We start from the raw sequence: 19,441 nt of genomic DNA, 5'->3' as shown, positions 1-19,441 counted from the left end.
TTTGCCTTTTTAAATGTGACTACTAGGAAGGTTTAAATTCCATACATGGCGTACACATGTGGTTCACACTGTTTCTACTAGACAGGCCAGTCTGCTCCTTTCCAGCCCTGGGGACCCCCAAAGCACTCCCTACTGAAATCCTGGCAGCCTCCTTCCCCACAGGGGGCCTCAGACCAGTAGCTTGGGCCTCTCTTGAAGGCTCTCCTTGAAGACCATCCTTCTAGACTCCTAAGGCCCCGAGTGTACTGCTGGGGTGAAGGGGACATCAAGGTAATGCAGCTACACTTCCCTGTGAAGTATCATTTCCTTCATAGGCATCAATCGCCCCAGTGGTCTCGACAATGTGCAATCCCTCCTGAAGGTCTAGGAGACATGGACCCTAAGACACCCAGTCCATAAACCATTTCTGAGATTACTCTGTAAGAGTGTCATTCTAATACATCTTCAATAAAACTTTATAATGTAACTGTATTATTTTATTAGCTATAATAATAAACAAATAAAAACCTTTAACAAGTAAAACAATACAAAGCTATGTACAGTAACACTTAATTCTCCCCTGCCCACTCCCCTCACAGAAACTTTCATGGCTTTCTCCATCCTCATACAAACACTATCTTTTACATTATTTTTAGGAAGCAATAACCTGACATTTTTTCATTAAGTCTTTTAGGTAAAAATGGTGCCATCTCTATGCTTCCTAAAACAGAGAAGTAAAACTAAAAGGAACTAGAACTTCTGGATATCTGTGGGGGTCACATTTATTTACAGGTTTCAGAGCCTCTCGCCATATCAGCAGCGCTAAGCCCACCTTGATGAGGTACCCGTTACTGGGAGATAGGCACACTGACTCCATCAACAAACAGCATACTAACAGGAGTTAATACATGTTTGCACATCACGCCTGACTCCAGCAAATACTTCAAAATCTAGAAATAATCCTTGGTAATATGAAATCTTAAGGCACTAAAATAAATTTGTCAAAGATTCAACATCTACTAGTAATCTGTCAAACCACAGACTTCATAAAGACCACGAGGCAGTGAAATCCCGTGAGTTCAGCTCACTCAGGGCCTGCTCCTGTGGCTAATGTTTTGCCTACCTTGGTGAGTCTGAAATACCAGGAACAGGACAGGGAGGCCTAGGGGAGGAATGAGGCAGGAGAGCAGAGTGGAGGGGCAGCATCCCACTGCTCTGGAATACTCCAGACGCCTGTCTGGCAGGGGTGGGACAGGCCTGGGCTCAGGGGAAGCCTCTTCTGAGCAAGGTGGCCTTGGGCATGGTTCTTCAGCTCCAGGTGATGGACCTCATGGTCTGAACCACAAGTCTCAGAGCTGCGGGATTATTTAGAGAGCTGGACAGGAGATTTTTATATGCTGTCTCCTAGCCTTCATTTAGCTAACTCAATGAAAAACAGATAAAGAAAACCACTGTGGAGCTGAACAAACTCATCCATGGGCCAGGCACCATGGTCAGAACAAGGCCCCTCAGGGCCTGGCCTTGAATGCCAGCCCTGCTCCTTCCTGCCTGCTCCCCCTGGACAGGTGGCTTCACCTCTTTCTGCCTGTTTCCTCACCAGTGACACGGGGATAGCAACTGATCCTCCTTCACAGCCTCGCTGCAATGTGCTTGAACAATGCCTAGCACAGGGTAAAGCACTGCCGAATCTACCCACAAGGCCACACTGTCAAGCCCATCACAGGAGAATCACAGACCCAGACCCTCCCGGAACAGGACAGCGCACCTAGGGAGGAGCTCAGGGTGGCTGAAGCAATTCTGCCCTTTCTTCTACTCCCACCAATGGAATGGAAGTCATACAAAAGTGGTGCCCAAAATACCCCTGCAGACAGAGAATCACAGCCTGTGGACCCTCTGGCTCCTGCCTTGTACCACTGTTCTCACTCAGTAGGTTAAAGGAGCAGCACATACAAGCAAGGAGCCATGTGCCTCCCTTGGCTCTCAGCTCTGATAATGCGCCTAACACTTTAAATTCCAAAACTAAGCTCCCTTTTGTGACCACATGGGAGGCTCAATCACCTAAAATTAAATTTGTCTTGCAAAAAAGGCACACAGGAATCTGTCAACTGGGGTCCTTCGGGAAAATTTTCTCGCTGCTTGCATAGTTACCAGGCTTCCAGCCAAAGGGGACCCATTGGGTTCCACAACCCAGCACTGTTTCAGCATCAGCCCCTTGAGTGGGCTGTTACTGGAACACTCCTGGCACTGCTCACGCTCAGCTTACTCAACCAACAGGGAGGGCGTCGGGACCTCTCCAGGAACTGCATCTGAGCTCGAGACAGCTGGTGATCAATGAGAGATTATTACCACAGCCCTGCCATGGGCTCCAGCTGTTGTTGCAGGTGCCTGGCAGTCCTCCCTAGGGCAGGCAGATTCAGGTGGTCTTCATGCACAAAGTATGGACCTATGTGTACCCGGCAGTCTATAGAAGGCTAGGCCTGGTAAGGTAAGTTGGGGTGAAAGTGCCAGCTAAGACGGGTGGAAGAGACACAGGACACGTGACAATCACGCAGAAGAGCCACACAGAAGGAACACGGGACTGTGTGCGTCACTGCAGAAGCAACTATGGCAGGAACACCAGAAAGACTTTTAAACAGAGGATGCTTGAGCCAAACACTGTCGAGTAAGGAGAAGGCTAGGGCTGGGGCTTCAGCAAGGGGGGCAGCACAGGACAGGCGCAGAGTCTTCCAAGGGGCCTTACTAGTCAGAGCAAGGGTGTGAGGCTAGGGTAAGTCCAAGTCTTCACAGGCCCCAGGAATCCAGATTTTATTCCACAGGCAAGGAGAACGTCTAGAAGGGAGCAAGGTTTGCATGTGGGAAAAATTATTCCAGGACACACAGTGAGACAAGGCTGGAGGCAGGCAGATCAGGGAAAAGCCCACGCCTGAGTACAGAAAGCAGAACTGTTGGGACACGGGCCCAAGTGTCAACTCAGGGTCTCGAGAGCAAAACCTGCCACAGGGGTGTGTGGTTTTAGGGGTTAGGGGTGAACACCAATGGCAAAGACACTCATTTTCTCAGGGGATATCTGGACCAGTCTGAAGGCCTCAGACACACAGATGCAGGCAGAATGGCTGCTGCCTCCGAACACTGCTCTGTCCTTCCAACAGAAAGCCAGACACCAACCTCAGGGTGCCTTCTAGGTTGACATCCCCAATCACCTGAGCCAAACTCCAGTCAAAAGCCCCAGGATCCCAGGAAGGGCTACCCTGTGACTCCTTGAAGCCCAACACTACACAAGCCATCATCTCATTTAGAGATGGACGACAAGCCCCTGACTCCTGCTGACCCCTAGTCCAGAGGGCATCTCCCCGAATCACAGAAGCTGGCAGGCGGGTGCATCCATCTCTATAAATGAGAAACTTGAGCCAGCATTGCTGCTGGCCTCCCCACTACGCAGAAGGCAATTCATTGACAGAGAAGGGTCTCCCTGGGCTTGTGGGAAAGTGACCCTAATGAGCCCTCGATGAAAGATCCCTCAAATGCATCAGCAGCAGCAGCTGCAGGCCCTGCAGCCCTCATCAGTCCATACCCCAGAGGTGGCTGGCCCTGCGCAGACTCCAAGCCCAGCTCGGCCACAGAGCCAGCACTTCGCAGAGACTTGTCTGCCCTCATGACCAGATGCACTGAAATGAAGTACAAATAATGTCAAGAGCAATGCTATTTGGACCTTTGAATCAGGCCTTTTATTTGGTTGGAGAAAAAGTAATCTTAACTGGGAAATTGTGTTTTGATGATGTCTAATGGAATGTTTAAAAAAATCCTATGAATTGCATGACTATTTCCTCCTCAATTTTCAAAAAAATCAACATCATATCTGAAACATGAACGCCATCTACAGCTTCTCTAAGACGTGGCAGTACCACACTGATACTTGGCTTGCTTCCCGAGGAAACACTTTTGTTCTTTTTTTTAAAAAAAGAGTTGAATTTGAAGAACTAAGAGTAAGTGAATAATGGCTCAAAGCCCCATAGAAACTCTTGAGCTTCAGACCCCGAAAGACTTCAAGTTCAAAAGAAAGAGTATGAAGCTTACTCTCAATACACATCTGTCTGTGCCTCAGCCCTAAGGGGGAGGGCACAGATGGAGGCCCAAGCTCCAGCTCTGATCCCTGCCCCAGCATTTGCTAGCTGCATGATTTCTGGGAAGTTTAAAAAAAGAGTTGAGCTTTGGTTTCTGTTCTTGTAAAACAGGTAAAAATACAAATCCACCTTTCAGAATGTTAGGGGGATACATTCATGGAGAAGAGTTTCATAAACCATGCACCTAATGGTGTCACGTTCCCAGTGGTGTGACCCAGGCACCAGGCCACAGACACAGCAAGCCCACAGCACAAAGGACAGTAGGGGGGGAAGGGAGGTGGAATTGGAGGAAGGAAGGGGTGGTGCTCTTATCCAGTTACACAGTTGAAGATGAGGTCCCTGCTAAGCTACAGACACCTAAAGTTTTCTGGTAGGTCTGAAAATTTCTCCGCATCTCCCTTGACCTCTGGTGACCCCTGCCCCATTTATTAGGTTATAGAACATGATCCTATTTGCATTTCCACCTGCTCTGGCAGAGGGTGAAGCCGCCCCTCAAGGCCTGGCACAACATGCAGCTGCCAGGCCCCCCAAGACACTGCCAGGTTTGTAAATGCAGGACCCACCATTTACTGGGTACCTAAGGCTGGGACAGGCATGAGAAAAACTGGCCACTTTCTTTCCTCCACCTGGCCCCGCTAAAAGAGCAAGGATTTCTTTCTGCTGCTCAGAGGATACTCAGGGGACCTCTGGTCAGGGCTGCACTGCCCCACAGCACCTGAAAGGACAGGGGTTCTGCTTGGTACAATGAAGTCCTATTTATTTGACTCAAACAAATAATGGACTTTTTGTTTATTTTCTATTTTAAAAATAATACCTACATGTTACAGTAAAACTGGGAAATGCAAAAGGGTGAAGATATTAAGATTTACCCATAATCCTATCCCCCAAAGATGGCCTCTTTCTCCAACATGGGCTGTGTGTGTGTTTCTGACAACGTGGTCATCATGGGGTTATAAATACCTATGTCTCCTGGAGGGTGACTGGGCTCTCCTGGGCCCTGTCGTGGTGGCCTTCTGGCCTCAGAGTAAACATTCTGCATCTGCAGATGGGGAGCGTGTCAGGCATAAAGCCATCCTAGGGAGGAGGGCCATGCCCTGGCTTAGCCTTGCTCAGCTTCTGCTCCAAGCACACCAAGCTCCAGCGGAAACACGGTATTCTAGAGCGCATCTAAATGTGGAGTTTCCTGAACGAGCACCCTGTACTTCCCAAGGCCAAATCTTTGGTTTATCCAGGGTCCAGACCCACACTGTGCTAATCTGGACCTACCTCCAGGTCCTGGCACAGACAGCTCTCCTAAAAGGGTAATGCTAAGATGCCCATTAGTACATGCTAGATGCGCGCAGGCAGGCCAACATGTTATGCAGGCAAGGACTGAGTTTGAGGACAAAAATAGATTAAAAAAAAACTCCACCACCTAACACTAACTTTTTACCTTCTATGATTTTATACTGCTTGAACTGTGTTTGCTGGAAGCACACATGATGACCACGTTGTCATACACACACACACTTCCTGTGAGAGACACAGCTTTCATAATAGGTACTGCACACAAATGCTGAGGTAACAATCAGAGAATTGTTACACAGTTGAAGATGAGGTCCCTGCTAAGCTACAGACACCTAAAGTTTTTCTGGTAGGTCTGAAAATTTCTTTTCGATTTAAAAAATACCTACATGTTACAGAAAAACTGGGAAATGCAGAAGAGTGAAGATATTAAGATTTACTCATAATCCTGTCCCACAAAGATGGCCTCTTTCTCCAACATGGGCTGTGTGTGTATGTCTGACAACGTGGTCATCATGGGGTTATAAATACCTATGTCTCCTGGAGGGTGGCTGGGCTCTCCTGGGCCCTGTCGTGATCAGGAACCAGCAGAGGCCAGACAGCACTGCAAACACTTAGAAGCTTCAGTTCTGGGAAATTTCCACTTTCTCTTTGGTACCATGAATTCCCTCTTTTCCAAACATTGAGACAAGAGTCCATGCCTTTTGTTTCATAAACAAGTATTTTCTCCTTGATCCACACCTGGGTTTATGATGCTCCCCTGAAAATGTCACCATTTTCATAGTACCACATGAGCAGTAAATCATTCGGAGGGCGCTGGAAACACTCATGTGGGCCTCTTGCACTCTGCAACAAGGGTAAATCATGGAATGTGTTTGAAGAATGATGCTGTACTGTCTTCCTAAAAGTGGACATACCTTTTGACTTAGCAATCACATATCTAGGAACTTACTTTCTAAAGAGATACTCACACAACATATATACATCACTGCAGCATTCATTTTAGCAGCAAAAAAACAACAACAACACTGCACACTACTTAACGTCATTTAAATAAGTCATGACACATTCATGCGATGGAAAGTGGCAGGCCTGTAGAAGATGTCACCAGTACACTTATAAGAAAAGAAAGCCAGTTCCAAAGCTGCGTGCACTGTAGGCTCCAGCGGTGCATTTGGTGTGACGAGCAGAGTATCCCCAGGGCTCCCCTGGGGAAGTGGATGGTAAATGGGATGACGCAGGAAGGAACACTAACTTTTTACCTTCTATGATTTTATACTGCTTGAACTGTGTTTGCTGGAAGCACATATTTATACAGTAATAAATTTTAAAAAGCAGGGATTAGGAAGGCAAGTGTTCACTGCCAAATCCAGCCACAGACAAGTGGTAAAAGCTGTCACATGGCCTTGATTTGCTCTTATAGGAAAATTAGATCAGAAGTTCTGGAAAAGTTCCAAGTTGGACTTGCAGAAGTGTGTCCTGTGCCCGCCCCCACATCTGCTGGGCTTCCCTCTGGCACCTGTCAGCGAGGGCCTCATGATGACTAAGAAAGCAACCCTGCCTCTGGTGGACCCCAGCTCTGGGGCAGGTTTTGCCACTGATCTGTCACGTGTCATGGCCAGCCGCAGCCTCTATGATCTCATTGGTCACATCTCACTGTGAATTGGAGGACAACGGGAGCTCACCCCCACCCCACTCCAGACGCAGGCAGACAGAACAAAGCAGAAAGGAGCTGCATGGTACCAAGAGAGGGTTGCAAAGACATGTTTGTTTTCATAGAGTCACCTGTAAGGTGACCCAAGAGACCACCACACTCCTGACGACTCCAGTTTAGAGCAGTGCTGTATAAAAGAAGCTACTGTGCTGATGCCGACGTTGTTCTTCATCTGCACTGCCCAAAAGGGCAGCTGCTGGCCACATGTGACTATTGAGCATTTGGAATGTGGTTAGTGTAACGGAATCTCTCACTTTATTACTTTTGACTGACTTGAATGTTTTTACATGGATGGCCCCATGTGACTAGCAGCTTCCATAGTGGACAACACCGCCCTAGATTCTAGTTCTTTGGTGCCCATGGTAAAAATTCTCATGGCCCTGGAACCCTCCTCCACCTGAGTCGGTCTCCTCAGTTTGGAGTTAGAAATCCCTTCCTGGCCTGCTCTACACCAGTGATCAGGAACCTATTCCCCAAGTACCTCCCCATGGTCATCAGGCTACCTCTCCCCCACCAAGGCTACTCTCCAGGTCCCCGAGTTTCTGGACACTCAGGGTCAGCCAGCCCACCCAGAGTTGTATCCACAGTTCCCTTCTCTACGGCATGCATAGCCTTGGAGAGGCTGGAGGTGGAAAAACCCTGGACAGACATAGAAGCTCAACCCCAGCTGCTGGGCAAGGTCAAGAGCATGCAGGTGGGGCTAACCAGAGCCTCAAGGGACATGAGGTATAACTGCGTGAAAAGAACGTGGTCTGCTTCTCACTTGGCAACACAGTCACAGCTACAGATTCTAATATGAGTCAGATTAATTCTGGAACACTGAACTCCACATACAAGATGGAATTGCAAGGCAAGTGTGAAAACCCATAATTTCACGATTATGGAGCTGGGGGCAGGGAGTGACCTGCATCCACCTTGGAGGGCCCTGAAGGTGACTTTACATACCAACCCCGGGAAAAACAGGGCTCAAATCACACACTGCAAATTCAGGGAAATAAAAAATAAAATACAAGAGCCCTGGCCGGTGCGGCTTGGTTAGTTGGAGAGTCATCCTATACACCAAAAGGCTGCGGGTTTGCTTCCCGGTCAGAGCACATACCCAGGTTCGTGGGTTCCAGTCGGGGTGAGTGCTGGAGGCAACTGATCAATGTTTCTCACATCGATGTTTCTCCCTCAGGTGAGGATAATACAAATAAAAATAAGAACACGAAAATATTTCCCCATGCTTTCAGACTTTCACCTTTCAGGTGTTATATTAGCCACACGTATTATCCCTTGTGGCTGTTTTCATGTAGGTCGTGACTGACTGTCCCACGTGGCTGTTTGTGTGGCCAAGAGCCCCATATTGCAACCTTGGAGTGATAGCCTCCCACCATGTGGGTCAGCACCCTACTCGTAATTACGATAGTTTGGGAATATGGAATACATTCACACACCAGACAAAACTGGCCTTCCAAAAGCCACTTACAACTCCATCCAATATTCTTATCTATTTTTCCCTCCAGATGGGACTTTCAGGATAGTTTTGTCAAATTAAGGGGGGGAGGGGGGGAATTTCCATTGAAATTTTGGCTGGAAGAATAATAAACCCCTAAGAGAACTTAGGAATAACTATCATTTTATCTATAATATCCAATCTTTCTTCTCCTGGAGCACGGTATTTCCTTCCTCTTCAATTTTTGCCTTATACCACCCTCAGTCAAGCTGCTGTGTGGGTTCCCATAGGCATAAAGTTAAGTCTTCCTTCTAATAAGGTTCTCTATTACTTGCAAATTAGGATCATTTTGTCTTCCTTTCTATATTATCATCACATTTTGTTTCATGCCTTATCTCAGATGTCTAAAGCCATAAGTGGTAATAATGACCACAGGACACAGGAAGCTCTATTCTGAACACCCCTGATGTTGGAAAGCCAGAAAACAGGCCTGTTCTCAACAACATACCTGTCTTTGAATCTCAAATGCCCTTGTAGCTGAGTCAGGTGGAAAACCACCTTAAACAAGGACAGTGTGTGCTCCCTCCAACCTGTGCTGGCAGGGCTGAGATGCTTGGGTTTTCAAGGGCCTGAGAAGTTGACCTGACCTATGGGCCAGGTGATGGTCCCTAATCCTCAGCAGGAGCCCAAAGCCACTCACAGAGGATGGGTGCCCTCACAGCCCCTGAAGTTGGAGGTAGAAGCCTGAGAAAAGGTAATGTAGCTTCACTATGGTGCAAGAAAGAGAAACCCAGCTAAAAACAGAAGTTCCAAAAAATAAAAAATAAAAAACAAAAAACCCGAGGATCCTGTGCTATCCAACATAAGTCCAAACATTTCAGACCCCATAAGATGCCTCATCAATGCCCTAGCCAGTTTATCTCAATTGATAGAGCATCAGCCTGGAGACTGAAGGATCTCAGGTTCAATTCCAGGCCGGGGGCACATACCTCAGTTGCAGGCTCAATCCCCAGCCCTGGTTGGGGCGTGTGCAGGAAGCAACCAATTGATTTATCTCTGTCACATGGATGTTTCTCTCTCTCCCTCCATTCCACTCTCTCTAAAAATCAATGGAAAAATATCCTAGGGTGAGGATTAACAACAACAACAAAAGATGCCTCATCAAGACAAATGCAATTCATTTTCCAAATCAACTACGAAAACATAAGACTACTAGTATTCTAGCAAATGAGTGATGAACATGAAATAGGAACTCATCGGCCCAATTTCCATAGTAATATGAATTAAAATAACAGGAAACTAACGTTCTATAGTCTTTTATCCTATCTAATAAAGACAGAATATGCAAATTGACTGTAACTCCACAACAAAGATGGTGGCGCCCATAGCCAATAAGGAGGGAATATGCAAATTGACACAAGGCGAGAGGCCAAAAGGCGGCTCCGGGCTGGAGCAAAGGCGGTGCTGGCAGCCAGGGGAAGGAAGGCCTATTCTTGCACAAATCTTCGTGCATCGGGCTTCTAGTACACACATAAAATGCTCTGTTAAATAAGTGGGACAAGCCTTAGCTGCTTTGGCTCAGTGGACAGAGGGTCGGCCTGCAGACTGAAGGGTCCTAGGTTCGATTCCAGTCAAGGGCACACGTCCAAGTTGTGAGCTCAGTCCCCAGTGGGGAGGCATGCAGGAGACAGCCGATCAATGATTCTCTCTCATCACTGATGTTTCTCTCTCTCTTCCTCACTGAAATAAATAAAAGTATTAAAAAATCATAACGGGAATGGGGGTAGGGAGGACAGGACACTGGGGTGAGGGGTTGGAGGGGTAAATACAACTGCTCCCTGAAAACATTATCTTACCATTATTCTCTCAACAAACACATAGAAAGGAATAAAGCTATGCTAAAATACCAGGTGAGGTACACAACAGAACAGGCTCACAAAAGGCAGTCAGACATTTAACACGTTAAGCGCCCAGCCTGTTTTGTCTTCTGGACGGAAAGTATAGGGTCAGTCACCGGTGACTGGGCGCTTAACATGTTAAGAAAGACTTGCTGTCCCCTGACTCAGGCTCTCACATGACTTGCTCTAGCTAATAAGATGTTGGTCTGAAATGTGCCCTTTTATAGCTCTGTCATAAGCATGAGAAGGGCCTCTGCCTGAGAGTCCTTGGAGTCTCAGCCTGGGCCCCAGAATGAACACATGTGGAAGAGACTTAGAGAAAGGAGCCAAACCCAGAGTGAACAGAGCCACTTCAGCAGAGCCAACCCAGATCAGCAACCTCTAGCCAATTCAGCAGAAGTATGAGCAAGAATAAATGACTGCTGGTATAAATCACTGAAATCTGAAATGTTTGTTATGCAGCCTTGTTGTGGCAATAGCAAACTGATAAGATGGCTTCCCCAAAGGAAATCCATAAGCCATTCAAAGATAGCATTTTCCTCCAAGTTCATAAAGAAATCAAAGCTACTTACCAGGCTCACCTTTCTTCTTCGAACCAGACTTCTTCTTTGCAGGAGCCTCTTGCTTTGGTGCCTCCTGGATCTGAACCATATCTGCCTTTTTGCCCTGGTTAGGAGCTGACTCTGCCTTTTTACCCTGATTGGCAGATGCATCCACCTTTTTGACCTGGTTGGGGGACCCTTCTGACTTTTTGCCCTGGTTTGGGGTTCCCTCTGCCTTCTTGCCTTGGTTGGAGGGCCCATCTGCTTTTTTCCCTTGGTTTGCAGTACCCTCCACCTTTGTGCCCTGATTAGCAACTGAATCTGCCTTTTTACCCTGATTCTGGGCCCCATCTGCCTTTTTGCCCTGATTCTGGCTCCCCTCTGCCTTTTTGCCCTGGTTCTGGGCCCCATCTGCCTTTTTGCCCTGATTCTGGGCCCCGTCTGCCTTTTTGCCCTGATTCTGGCCCCCCTCCACCTTTTGGCCCTGATTCTGGGCCCCCTCTGCTTTTTTGCCCTGGCTGGGAGCCCCCTCTCCCTTTTTACCCTGGTTGGGAGTTCCTTCGACCTTTTTGCCCTGGTTGGGAGTCCCCTCTCCCTTTTTGCCCTGGTTGGGAGTTCCTTCGGCCTTCTTGCCCTGATTTTGGGCCCCCTCACCCTTTTTGCCCTGGTTGGGAGTTCCTTCTGCCTTTTTGCCCTGGTTGGAAGCCCCCTCTGCCTTTTTGCCCTGATTTTGGGCCCCCTCTCCCTTTTTGCCCTGGTTGGGAGCCCCCTCTGCCTTTTTACCTTGGTTGGAGGTGCCTTCTGCCTTTTTACCCTGGTTCTGGCCCCCCTCTGCCTTTTTGCCTTGGTTCTGGGCCCCCTCTGCCTTTTTGCCTTGGTTCTGGGCTCCCTCTGCCTTTTTGCCCTGGTTGGGAGTTCCCTCAACCTTTTTGCTCTGATTCTGAACAACTTCTGCCTTTTTACCCTGGTCTGGGGACCCCTCCTGTTTTTTGCCCTGGTTGGGGGCTCCTTCTGCCTTTTTGCCCTGGTTGGGGGCCCCCTCTGCCTTTTTACCCTGGTTCTGGACCCCCTCTACTTTTTTTCCCTGGTTCTGGGCCCCCTCTCCCTTTTTGCCCTGGTTGGGGGTCCCCTCTGCCTTTTTACCCTGGTTTTGGACCCCCTCTACTTTCTTGCCCTGGTTCTGGGGCCCCTCTCCCTTTTTGCCCTGGTTGGGGGTCCCCTCTGCCTTTTTACCCTGGTTGGGGGTCCCCTCTGCCTTTTTACCCTGGTTCTGGGCCCCCTCTCCTTTTTTGCCCTGGTTCTGGGCCCCCTCTACTTTTTTACCCTGGTTCTGGGCCCCTTCTGCCTTTTTGCCCTGGTTCTGGGCCCCTTCTGCCTTTTTGCCCTGGTTCTGGGCCCCTTCTGCCTTTTTACCCTGGTTCTGGGGCCCCTCTGCCTTTTTGCCCTGGTTCTGGGGCCCCTCTGCCTTTTTGCCCTGGTTCTGGGGCCCCTCTGCCTTTTTGCCCTGGTTCTGGGTCCCTTCTGCCTTTTTGCCCTGCACAGCACCAGTGGCCTTGGAACCCACTGGAGGCACAACCACCATAGGCACCTCCTTAGAAGCAGTTTCCAAGATGGCAGCCTTTGAGGCAAGAACCTGGATAGAATTCACTACAGAACTAACTGCTGGTTCCACTTTTGCTACTTTTTTCTCTTTCTTCTTTTTGTCCTTAGGGGAGGAGGCCAGCTTCTCTTGGGGCATGGCTGGTACCGTGGCTATAGGGGTAATGACCATAGAGGGATGGACCGGGGTTGGAGCCACAGCCATTGCAGGTGCCCGTACTGGGTCTTTGAGGAGGATGGTCATGTTTGGAGCTGGCTCATGGTCAGGTATCTTCCCGTTGGGTTTCTCTTCCTTTTTCTTAGTCTTTCCTTTCTTCTCTATTGTTTTCTCCTTCTTTTTCTTCTCTACTTTCTGGTGATACGTTTTTGCCATCTCCTTGCGCTGGTTGGCTAGAGCTTCTTCATATGACGTCTCCTTCATGGAGAAGGTTGACACCAGGAAGATGCCAATGGCGGAAACAACCATAAATCCACCAAAGACCACAACCCCCAAGGTTTGAGTGTCGTAAATGTCCATTCTGGCTTATTTTCCGTTCACCTGCCAAACACATACACATAGATTACTTTTTGCAGAAACTGAGGTATTCAGTTTCCACCCCCACCCCCACCACCAACTTAAGGTTTCACTAATTCTTCAGACTGATAAAGTCAACGAAGAAACAAATCCAGGCAACCTCTGATGTCATACACTCTTACCTGTCTCTCCGTAAAAGAGAGCAATTTCTAAGCAAGATATGCGCAGTCCTTCTCAGTGCTGGTAGATACAAAGCACTGAGGAGATGGCAGACTGAAGGTCTGTACTTAGGGCATGTGATACCCTGGAGACTCAATTCCTCGATCACAATTCAAGATATTCCCCACTGGAGGAGTTAAAGATGCACATGAGCACGAGCACAGGCCAGGTGTGTAACAATCATGAGTGGTGAGGACTGTGGCAAAAATGCTCCACTAAATTAGGAGGTGTCAACAAGCCATAGCTGATTGTTATAGAAATGTAAGCAGCACTTGCCAAGAGAGCTTTTGCTTTTTCACATTAGGTCAGAATTCTTTTTTACGCAATGTACAATAGACAAATTGGAAAAATACCATGTGAGCCTGATATAGTAGGCAGTTAAGACAGACATGAGCAGAGCAGAAATTTGATAAGCCAGGTACAGAAGGTCACCAGGGTGGAAAGCCCCGGGAGCTTACCAACGGACAACTGTAAGGTGGGACCTCATCCCCAGAGTGACCTTTCCTCCCCTAGCATATTGCTGGCCATGCAGTTCAGACCCCCTGATCTTTCATACCACTCGTCATCCTGTGGTTCGGACCCTCCCCTGACCTTTCCTCCCCTGTTGCGTCACTAGTCATCTGGTAGACCTCCTGTAGAGGAGGAACAAGGGGGCTGGAAAAAAGCCTCTACTGCTCCCAAACAAGCCCTTGCACCATCACTCCCTTAAGCATTAAGTCCCAAGACAGTGAGGTTCTGACCTACATCAAATAATCTTAGGAACCAAGGTTGTTGATCACTAAGACAGAGTTTTAGTTAAACTAGAGATAACATCTAGGCTTCAGTTGTGTTTCACCTCCAGGCCCAGAAAAGCGGCAAGACCAGATCAGGCCGGGTGACGCCAAGGCTGACATCAGAACTAGCTATGATCCCCTGCCCTGGTGCAGACCAATCAGTGGAGAGACCATGACCCTGAGCAGACACTCCTGGAAAGCTGGAAAGCTGATGAATATTCTATTGAGATCCTCCTCTGAGACTTCTAGTTAAAAGCCCTTAAGATGGGAGGTTGGGGGTTCTCTTTCCCTCTCTCTCTCTTCCTAAATCCAGGTAGCCTAGCTGGCTCACATCTTCATGGCTCACTTCTCTACCTCTGACTTTCTAAATAAACTTTCACCTGTATTTCAGTCTTAGCTCTGAATTTTTTCCTAGCCAAACTCAAGGACCCAGGTCTAACACCTGGCACCGTTCACCTGTTAACATGCCAAAGCAAACACTTCTGCAGTCTTCCAGCTGCATACATTCTGGCCAGGAGGCCCCAGGTGTGCCATCTCTACTCTGTCACCTCTTTCCCCCGTGTTGATAAATACAACTACCCAAAGGTCAGAAATGAAAAGCTTTTTATTACAATTCTAAAAAGTGACCAAGAATTTTGTGAGTAAAAAATGGTCTTTTGCCAATGATAGCTGCTGAAAAGTTATGGAAACTGCAATTCACACATTAGGAAACAGGGGGTGTATCAGTCTTGGGAAGTCCACCAAATACAAGACTTCAGGTTTGGAATTTCACATCTGGAGGCTGCAAAGGAAGGAGGACAGTGTCACCAGGCTCAATCCTTGCCCTGGGGAGGGGCCCTTTGCCTGGGACTCATTCCAAACCAGAGGATGAACCACCCCTTCTCACTGCCCATGGACCAAAGTCCAAAGAGTCAGATGTATCCTGGTCCACACTTTACTGACTGACAGGCCAGGCTAGATTCAACTTCAGAGAGAAATTCCAGAGTTTTATTTATTTGAATACACTCAACTTTCATCAACTAATTTTCATGTTATTATCACATTCCCATCCCCCTGGAGTGAAAAACAGCCTAGCCCCTACAGGTGATCAACAATGGAATTAGAGGACAGAATCCTATATAATAAAGAGGTAATGTGCAAATTAACCCTCACACCCTCACAAGATGGCTGCCTATGACCAGGCTGGCAGGGGGGTTAGTGAGGGATGACCAAACAACTGAACAAACAGGCTGTGTGGGGCAACCAGGCTGGCAGGGGGGTTAGTGAGGGACAACCAAATGACTGAACAGCAGGTTGCGTGGGGCGACCAGGCTGGCAGGGGCGGGGGGGGCCATGAGGGGCAACCAGGCTGGCGGGGGGCGGGGGGGGGGGCGGGGGGGGGAGGCAGTTGGGGGTGACCAGGCTGGTAGAGGGGGGCAGTTGGGGGCAACCAGGCCAGCGGGGGGGGTGGGGGGGTGGGCAGTTGGGGGTGACCAGGCTGGTAGAGGGGGGCAGTTGGGGGCAACCAGGCCGGCAGTAAGAGGCAACCAGGCCAGCGGGGGGTGGGGTGGGAGGAGGCAGTTAGGGAAGATCAGGCTGGTGGGGGGGTGCAGTTGGGGGCAACCAGGCTGGCAGAGGAGGGTAGTTGGGGGTGATTAGGCTGGCAGGGGAAGCAGTGAGGGGAGACTAGGCCGGGGGGGGGGCAGTTGGGGGCAACCAGGCCAGTGGGGGGGTCAGTTAGGAGCAACCAGGCTGGCAGTGAGGGGGCAGCTGGGGGCAACCTGGCCAGCAGCGGGGGACAGTTAGGGGCAACCAGGCTGGCAACGCAGAGGCAGTGAGGGGTGATCAGGCTGGCGGAGGGGGGGGGGCAGTTAGGGGAGACCAGGCAGGCAGGCAGGTGAGCGATTAGGAGCCAGTGGTCCAGGATTGTGAGAGGGATGTCCGACTGCCAGTTTAGGCCCAATGCCCGGGATTGGGCCTAAACCAGTAGTTGGACATCACCTAAGGGATCCCGGATTGGAGAGGGTGCAAGCTGGGCTGAGGGCACCTCCCCCCCCCCCTTCCCATGCACGAATTTCGTGCACCGGGCCTCTAATATAAGACGGGTGGGTAAAGGAAAGTGGAAAGGGGGCAAAGAGAGAGGAGCAGGAGAGGTGAACCACCTACCCCAGCATATCCCCCCTCCCAAAATCTCTAGACACAGCATCCAGGCCGGGTCCAGGCTTGCCATTGACTTAATAAGTTGAGATTCCTCTTCCAGTGGGAGTGGGAAAGAGAAACAGAGTAGGAATTTCTAAACAATAATGAAATCTAAATTTTGACCTTAGGGCATTTAAAAGAAGGAACCGAGAAGAGAGACTGTTTTAAATATCTCAGCATTATGTTCTAAGAAAAATCAGTCATTGCAAAACAAGCACACTACGGCACGGCATCGTGCCTTTCTAATAAAACCCTTGCAGGAAGAGGGTTTAATGCGCTCCTGACAGGAACTTCATATATGTGCTTTCCATGGTGGTAACTCTGTCAGTTGCAGCTATGATACTGCTCCCAGCTTATCACCCTGGGTCTGCAGAACTAAGTCAAAGCCTTCATTCCGATTGGAACTTCTGCAAATGAAGTCTGAGGTAGGCTCATGGAACCTTAGACCTGAACAAGCAGATTCTGACCTCTGGCCATGGGTTCTGATAGCATGATCCACACACAGCCAGGGCACCCTCATTTACTAGTCTGATAGTCAAGAGGCTGCCCCAAATTAATCCTTCCAGGAACTTTTAAGTGTTTACAAGCTGTGTGTTGAAAAGGAAACTTCCCTGCTTAGCCCTGAAGGGATCCAAAGGCCTGAAATATTCTATGGTCCACCTCCATTTCTTGGTGAGCATCACCAACTGAAACTCTATGTCCTCACAAGGACCTCTCAGAACTTCACTAATGTGGACACACTCAGGTACAAAAACTACATTATAATCCCTATACTCGTTCTATTCAGATGACAAAATTCCTGTAAAACACCCCCCTTCTCCAGAGGCAGCACAACAACAGGGGCCTGAGTCACCCTAGCAAGACTCCATAAGTTGTAAGCGGCTTCCCAACAACTGCGCTTGAGGGGTGGTCTCCCGAGGCGCTGCAGGGTCACCAGCTGTTACAAAGTGGGGCCTCTGAAGCCTTGTGGTTTAGGCAGAAAAGCCAAAGTTGAAAATTAGCCTTGAATCTTACTCAAGTTAGCCAAACATGGGCTACAAAAATATATTCTCGGTCCGGAGTTCAGAATCGAGAAAGGCTAGCTTGGGAGAATATTTCCCTCAGCAATACACACAAGTGTATGTTTGATAGCAGCGCAAATGTGTCTTCCCAACTTATGCATAATGGGTTGCTCTAAAAAGGAATTACATCCCCACCACTAATTCCTAGCTTAGAATTTTTAAAAAAGAAATCTTTCAGAGAAAAATAAAAAACCCTAGTCTTAAGGAGTAATACACTAAAACATTTAAGGGTAAGATCGTATCACCACAAACAGCAAAGAAATCTAAGTGAAAGCCACCCTTCCTGCTGCTCTGCAGGGTCAGCTTGGGTGGGAATATCATGGGAAACCTCTGATTCACAGGAATGATAAAGCCAGTGATGCCTCACAATGTGCTCTCAAGATCATCATTCAGGGTGCTTTGCTTCTGAAATCCCCACTGGATTTTCCATAGGCCATGCCCAAGTTGGTAAAGAAGGTACGTGCCCACCATATATCCTGTATGGGCTGACCACAAAGCACCTATGTTCTGTTAATTCTAGAAACTGTTAATTCTGAAATACAGTATGTACTTTTACTTACTATTGCTAGTACACTTAAGAGTGTAAAGTAGAAAGGTGAAGGCCCTATGATGGAAGGAAGCAGGAAGCCATCCAGAGGCTTGGGGATCACTCGCAAGCTCAGCTGGCTGAAACTCACTGGCCTACCTGGAGGGTCCTGAGAGAATGGCTTTTCTTCTGTTCCTAGGGGGTAAGGATTTAGGGGACAAAAGAAAGTGGAAACCCCAAATTCTTCATACATGGAATATATCTAAGTCATGTAGCCAGACAAGTCTAGTCCGATTTGGCCAATTCAGTCGTCTCATCACTAACGAATGAGCTATTCTGTCATGGGCCACATGTTGGCTCTCAGAAAAACCATGGGGCAGGAGGTATCACAGAGAACAAGTCCCCAGATAGATTTCCTGGGCACAAGATTACCCACAAGTAAGGCACAAAACTAAAACAGAATGACAATGAAATAGAGTCCCTTACAGATACAGTTGTATCAGCATCACTAATATACAAAAGATTAAGAAAAATATCATGAACATCCATTTACCTACCACCCTACTGCCTCTGATAAAGGTTTATCAGATCCAAACACTTTACAACATTTACTTCTGATTTTTATAGATTTTTTAAAATCCTCACCCAAAGACATGCTTTTATTGGTTTGAGAGAGAGAGGAAATGAGAGGGAGAGAAAGAGAGAGAAACATCAATGTGAAAGTGAAACATTGATAGGTTGTCTCCCACATGTGCCTGGACCAGGGCCCAAACCTACAACTTGGGTAGGTACCCTGACCAGGAATGGAACAGACCCACACTGGCCAGGGCTATTTTAAAAATATTCAGATATTTTTAAAACTCTTGGCCTGGCCAGCGTGGCTCAGTGGTTGAGCGTCATCGACCTATGAACCAGGAGGTCACAGTTTGATTCATGGTCCAGGCACATGCTCGAGTTGCAGGCTCAATCCCCAGTGTGGGAAATGCAGGAAGCAGCCAATCAATGATTCTCTCTTATCATTAATGATTCTCTCTTATCATTAATGTTTCTCTCTCTCTCTCTCTCTCTCTCTCTCTCTCTCTCTCTCTCTCCCTTCCTCTCTGAAATAAAAATGTGTTTTAAAATAAAATAAAACTCTCCCTCTCAGCACCTGGAATGTAGCAGATGCATACATGTTTATGCTTACATTACAAACATGTCTCAACAAATAAAATATAGTGTAGCTTTAAGTACTGTTGAGTTATATAAATGACACTACTGCAGGTATTATTGGACATTTTTTAAAAATTAAACTTAGTTTTTGAGATTTATTTCCATAAATAAACATAGCTTTAGTTCATTTTAATTCCTACTAGTACATTATGTAACTAGACCACAAATGGAAATGGAAATGACAGGCATTCAGGTTTTACAAATTTATGCTGTTCACACAGAACTATAGTGTGGCACGTTTCCCAGGTTCTCTGTGCCTGTGTACACATTTCTCTATGACAGACCTAGAACTGGACCTGCTGGGTCACAGGGTGGACAAGGCTGTATGCCAGATGTTGCCAAACTGCTCCCCAGAGGGGCAGTGACACAAAGCCCCCCACATCTCT

At 48.0% G+C, this 19,441-nt stretch overlaps 1 protein-coding gene across 3 annotated transcripts in view; it reads right to left on the bottom strand.

Annotated features, from left to right (window-relative positions):
• Positions 1 to 19,441, bottom strand: part of RRBP1 (ribosome binding protein 1) — a 76,670-nt gene that overhangs the window by 34,464 nt on the left and 22,765 nt on the right. For all 3 annotated transcript variants that reach the window (XM_079783508.1, XM_079783510.1, XM_079783509.1), the window contains exon 2: positions 11,004 to 13,110. In XM_079783508.1, the coding sequence (XP_079639634.1) occupies positions 11,004 to 13,089 (2,086 nt within the window). In that variant the 5' untranslated portion in view covers positions 13,090 to 13,110. The remainder of the gene's footprint in view (positions 1 to 11,003; positions 13,111 to 19,441) is intronic.

The sequence above is a fragment of the Cnephaeus nilssonii genome (assembly GCF_951640355.1).
Source record: "Cnephaeus nilssonii genome assembly, chromosome: 11".
Lineage (NCBI taxonomy): Eukaryota > Metazoa > Chordata > Mammalia > Chiroptera > Vespertilionidae > Cnephaeus > Cnephaeus nilssonii.
This window is presented reverse-complemented; position numbering and strand designations above follow the sequence as displayed.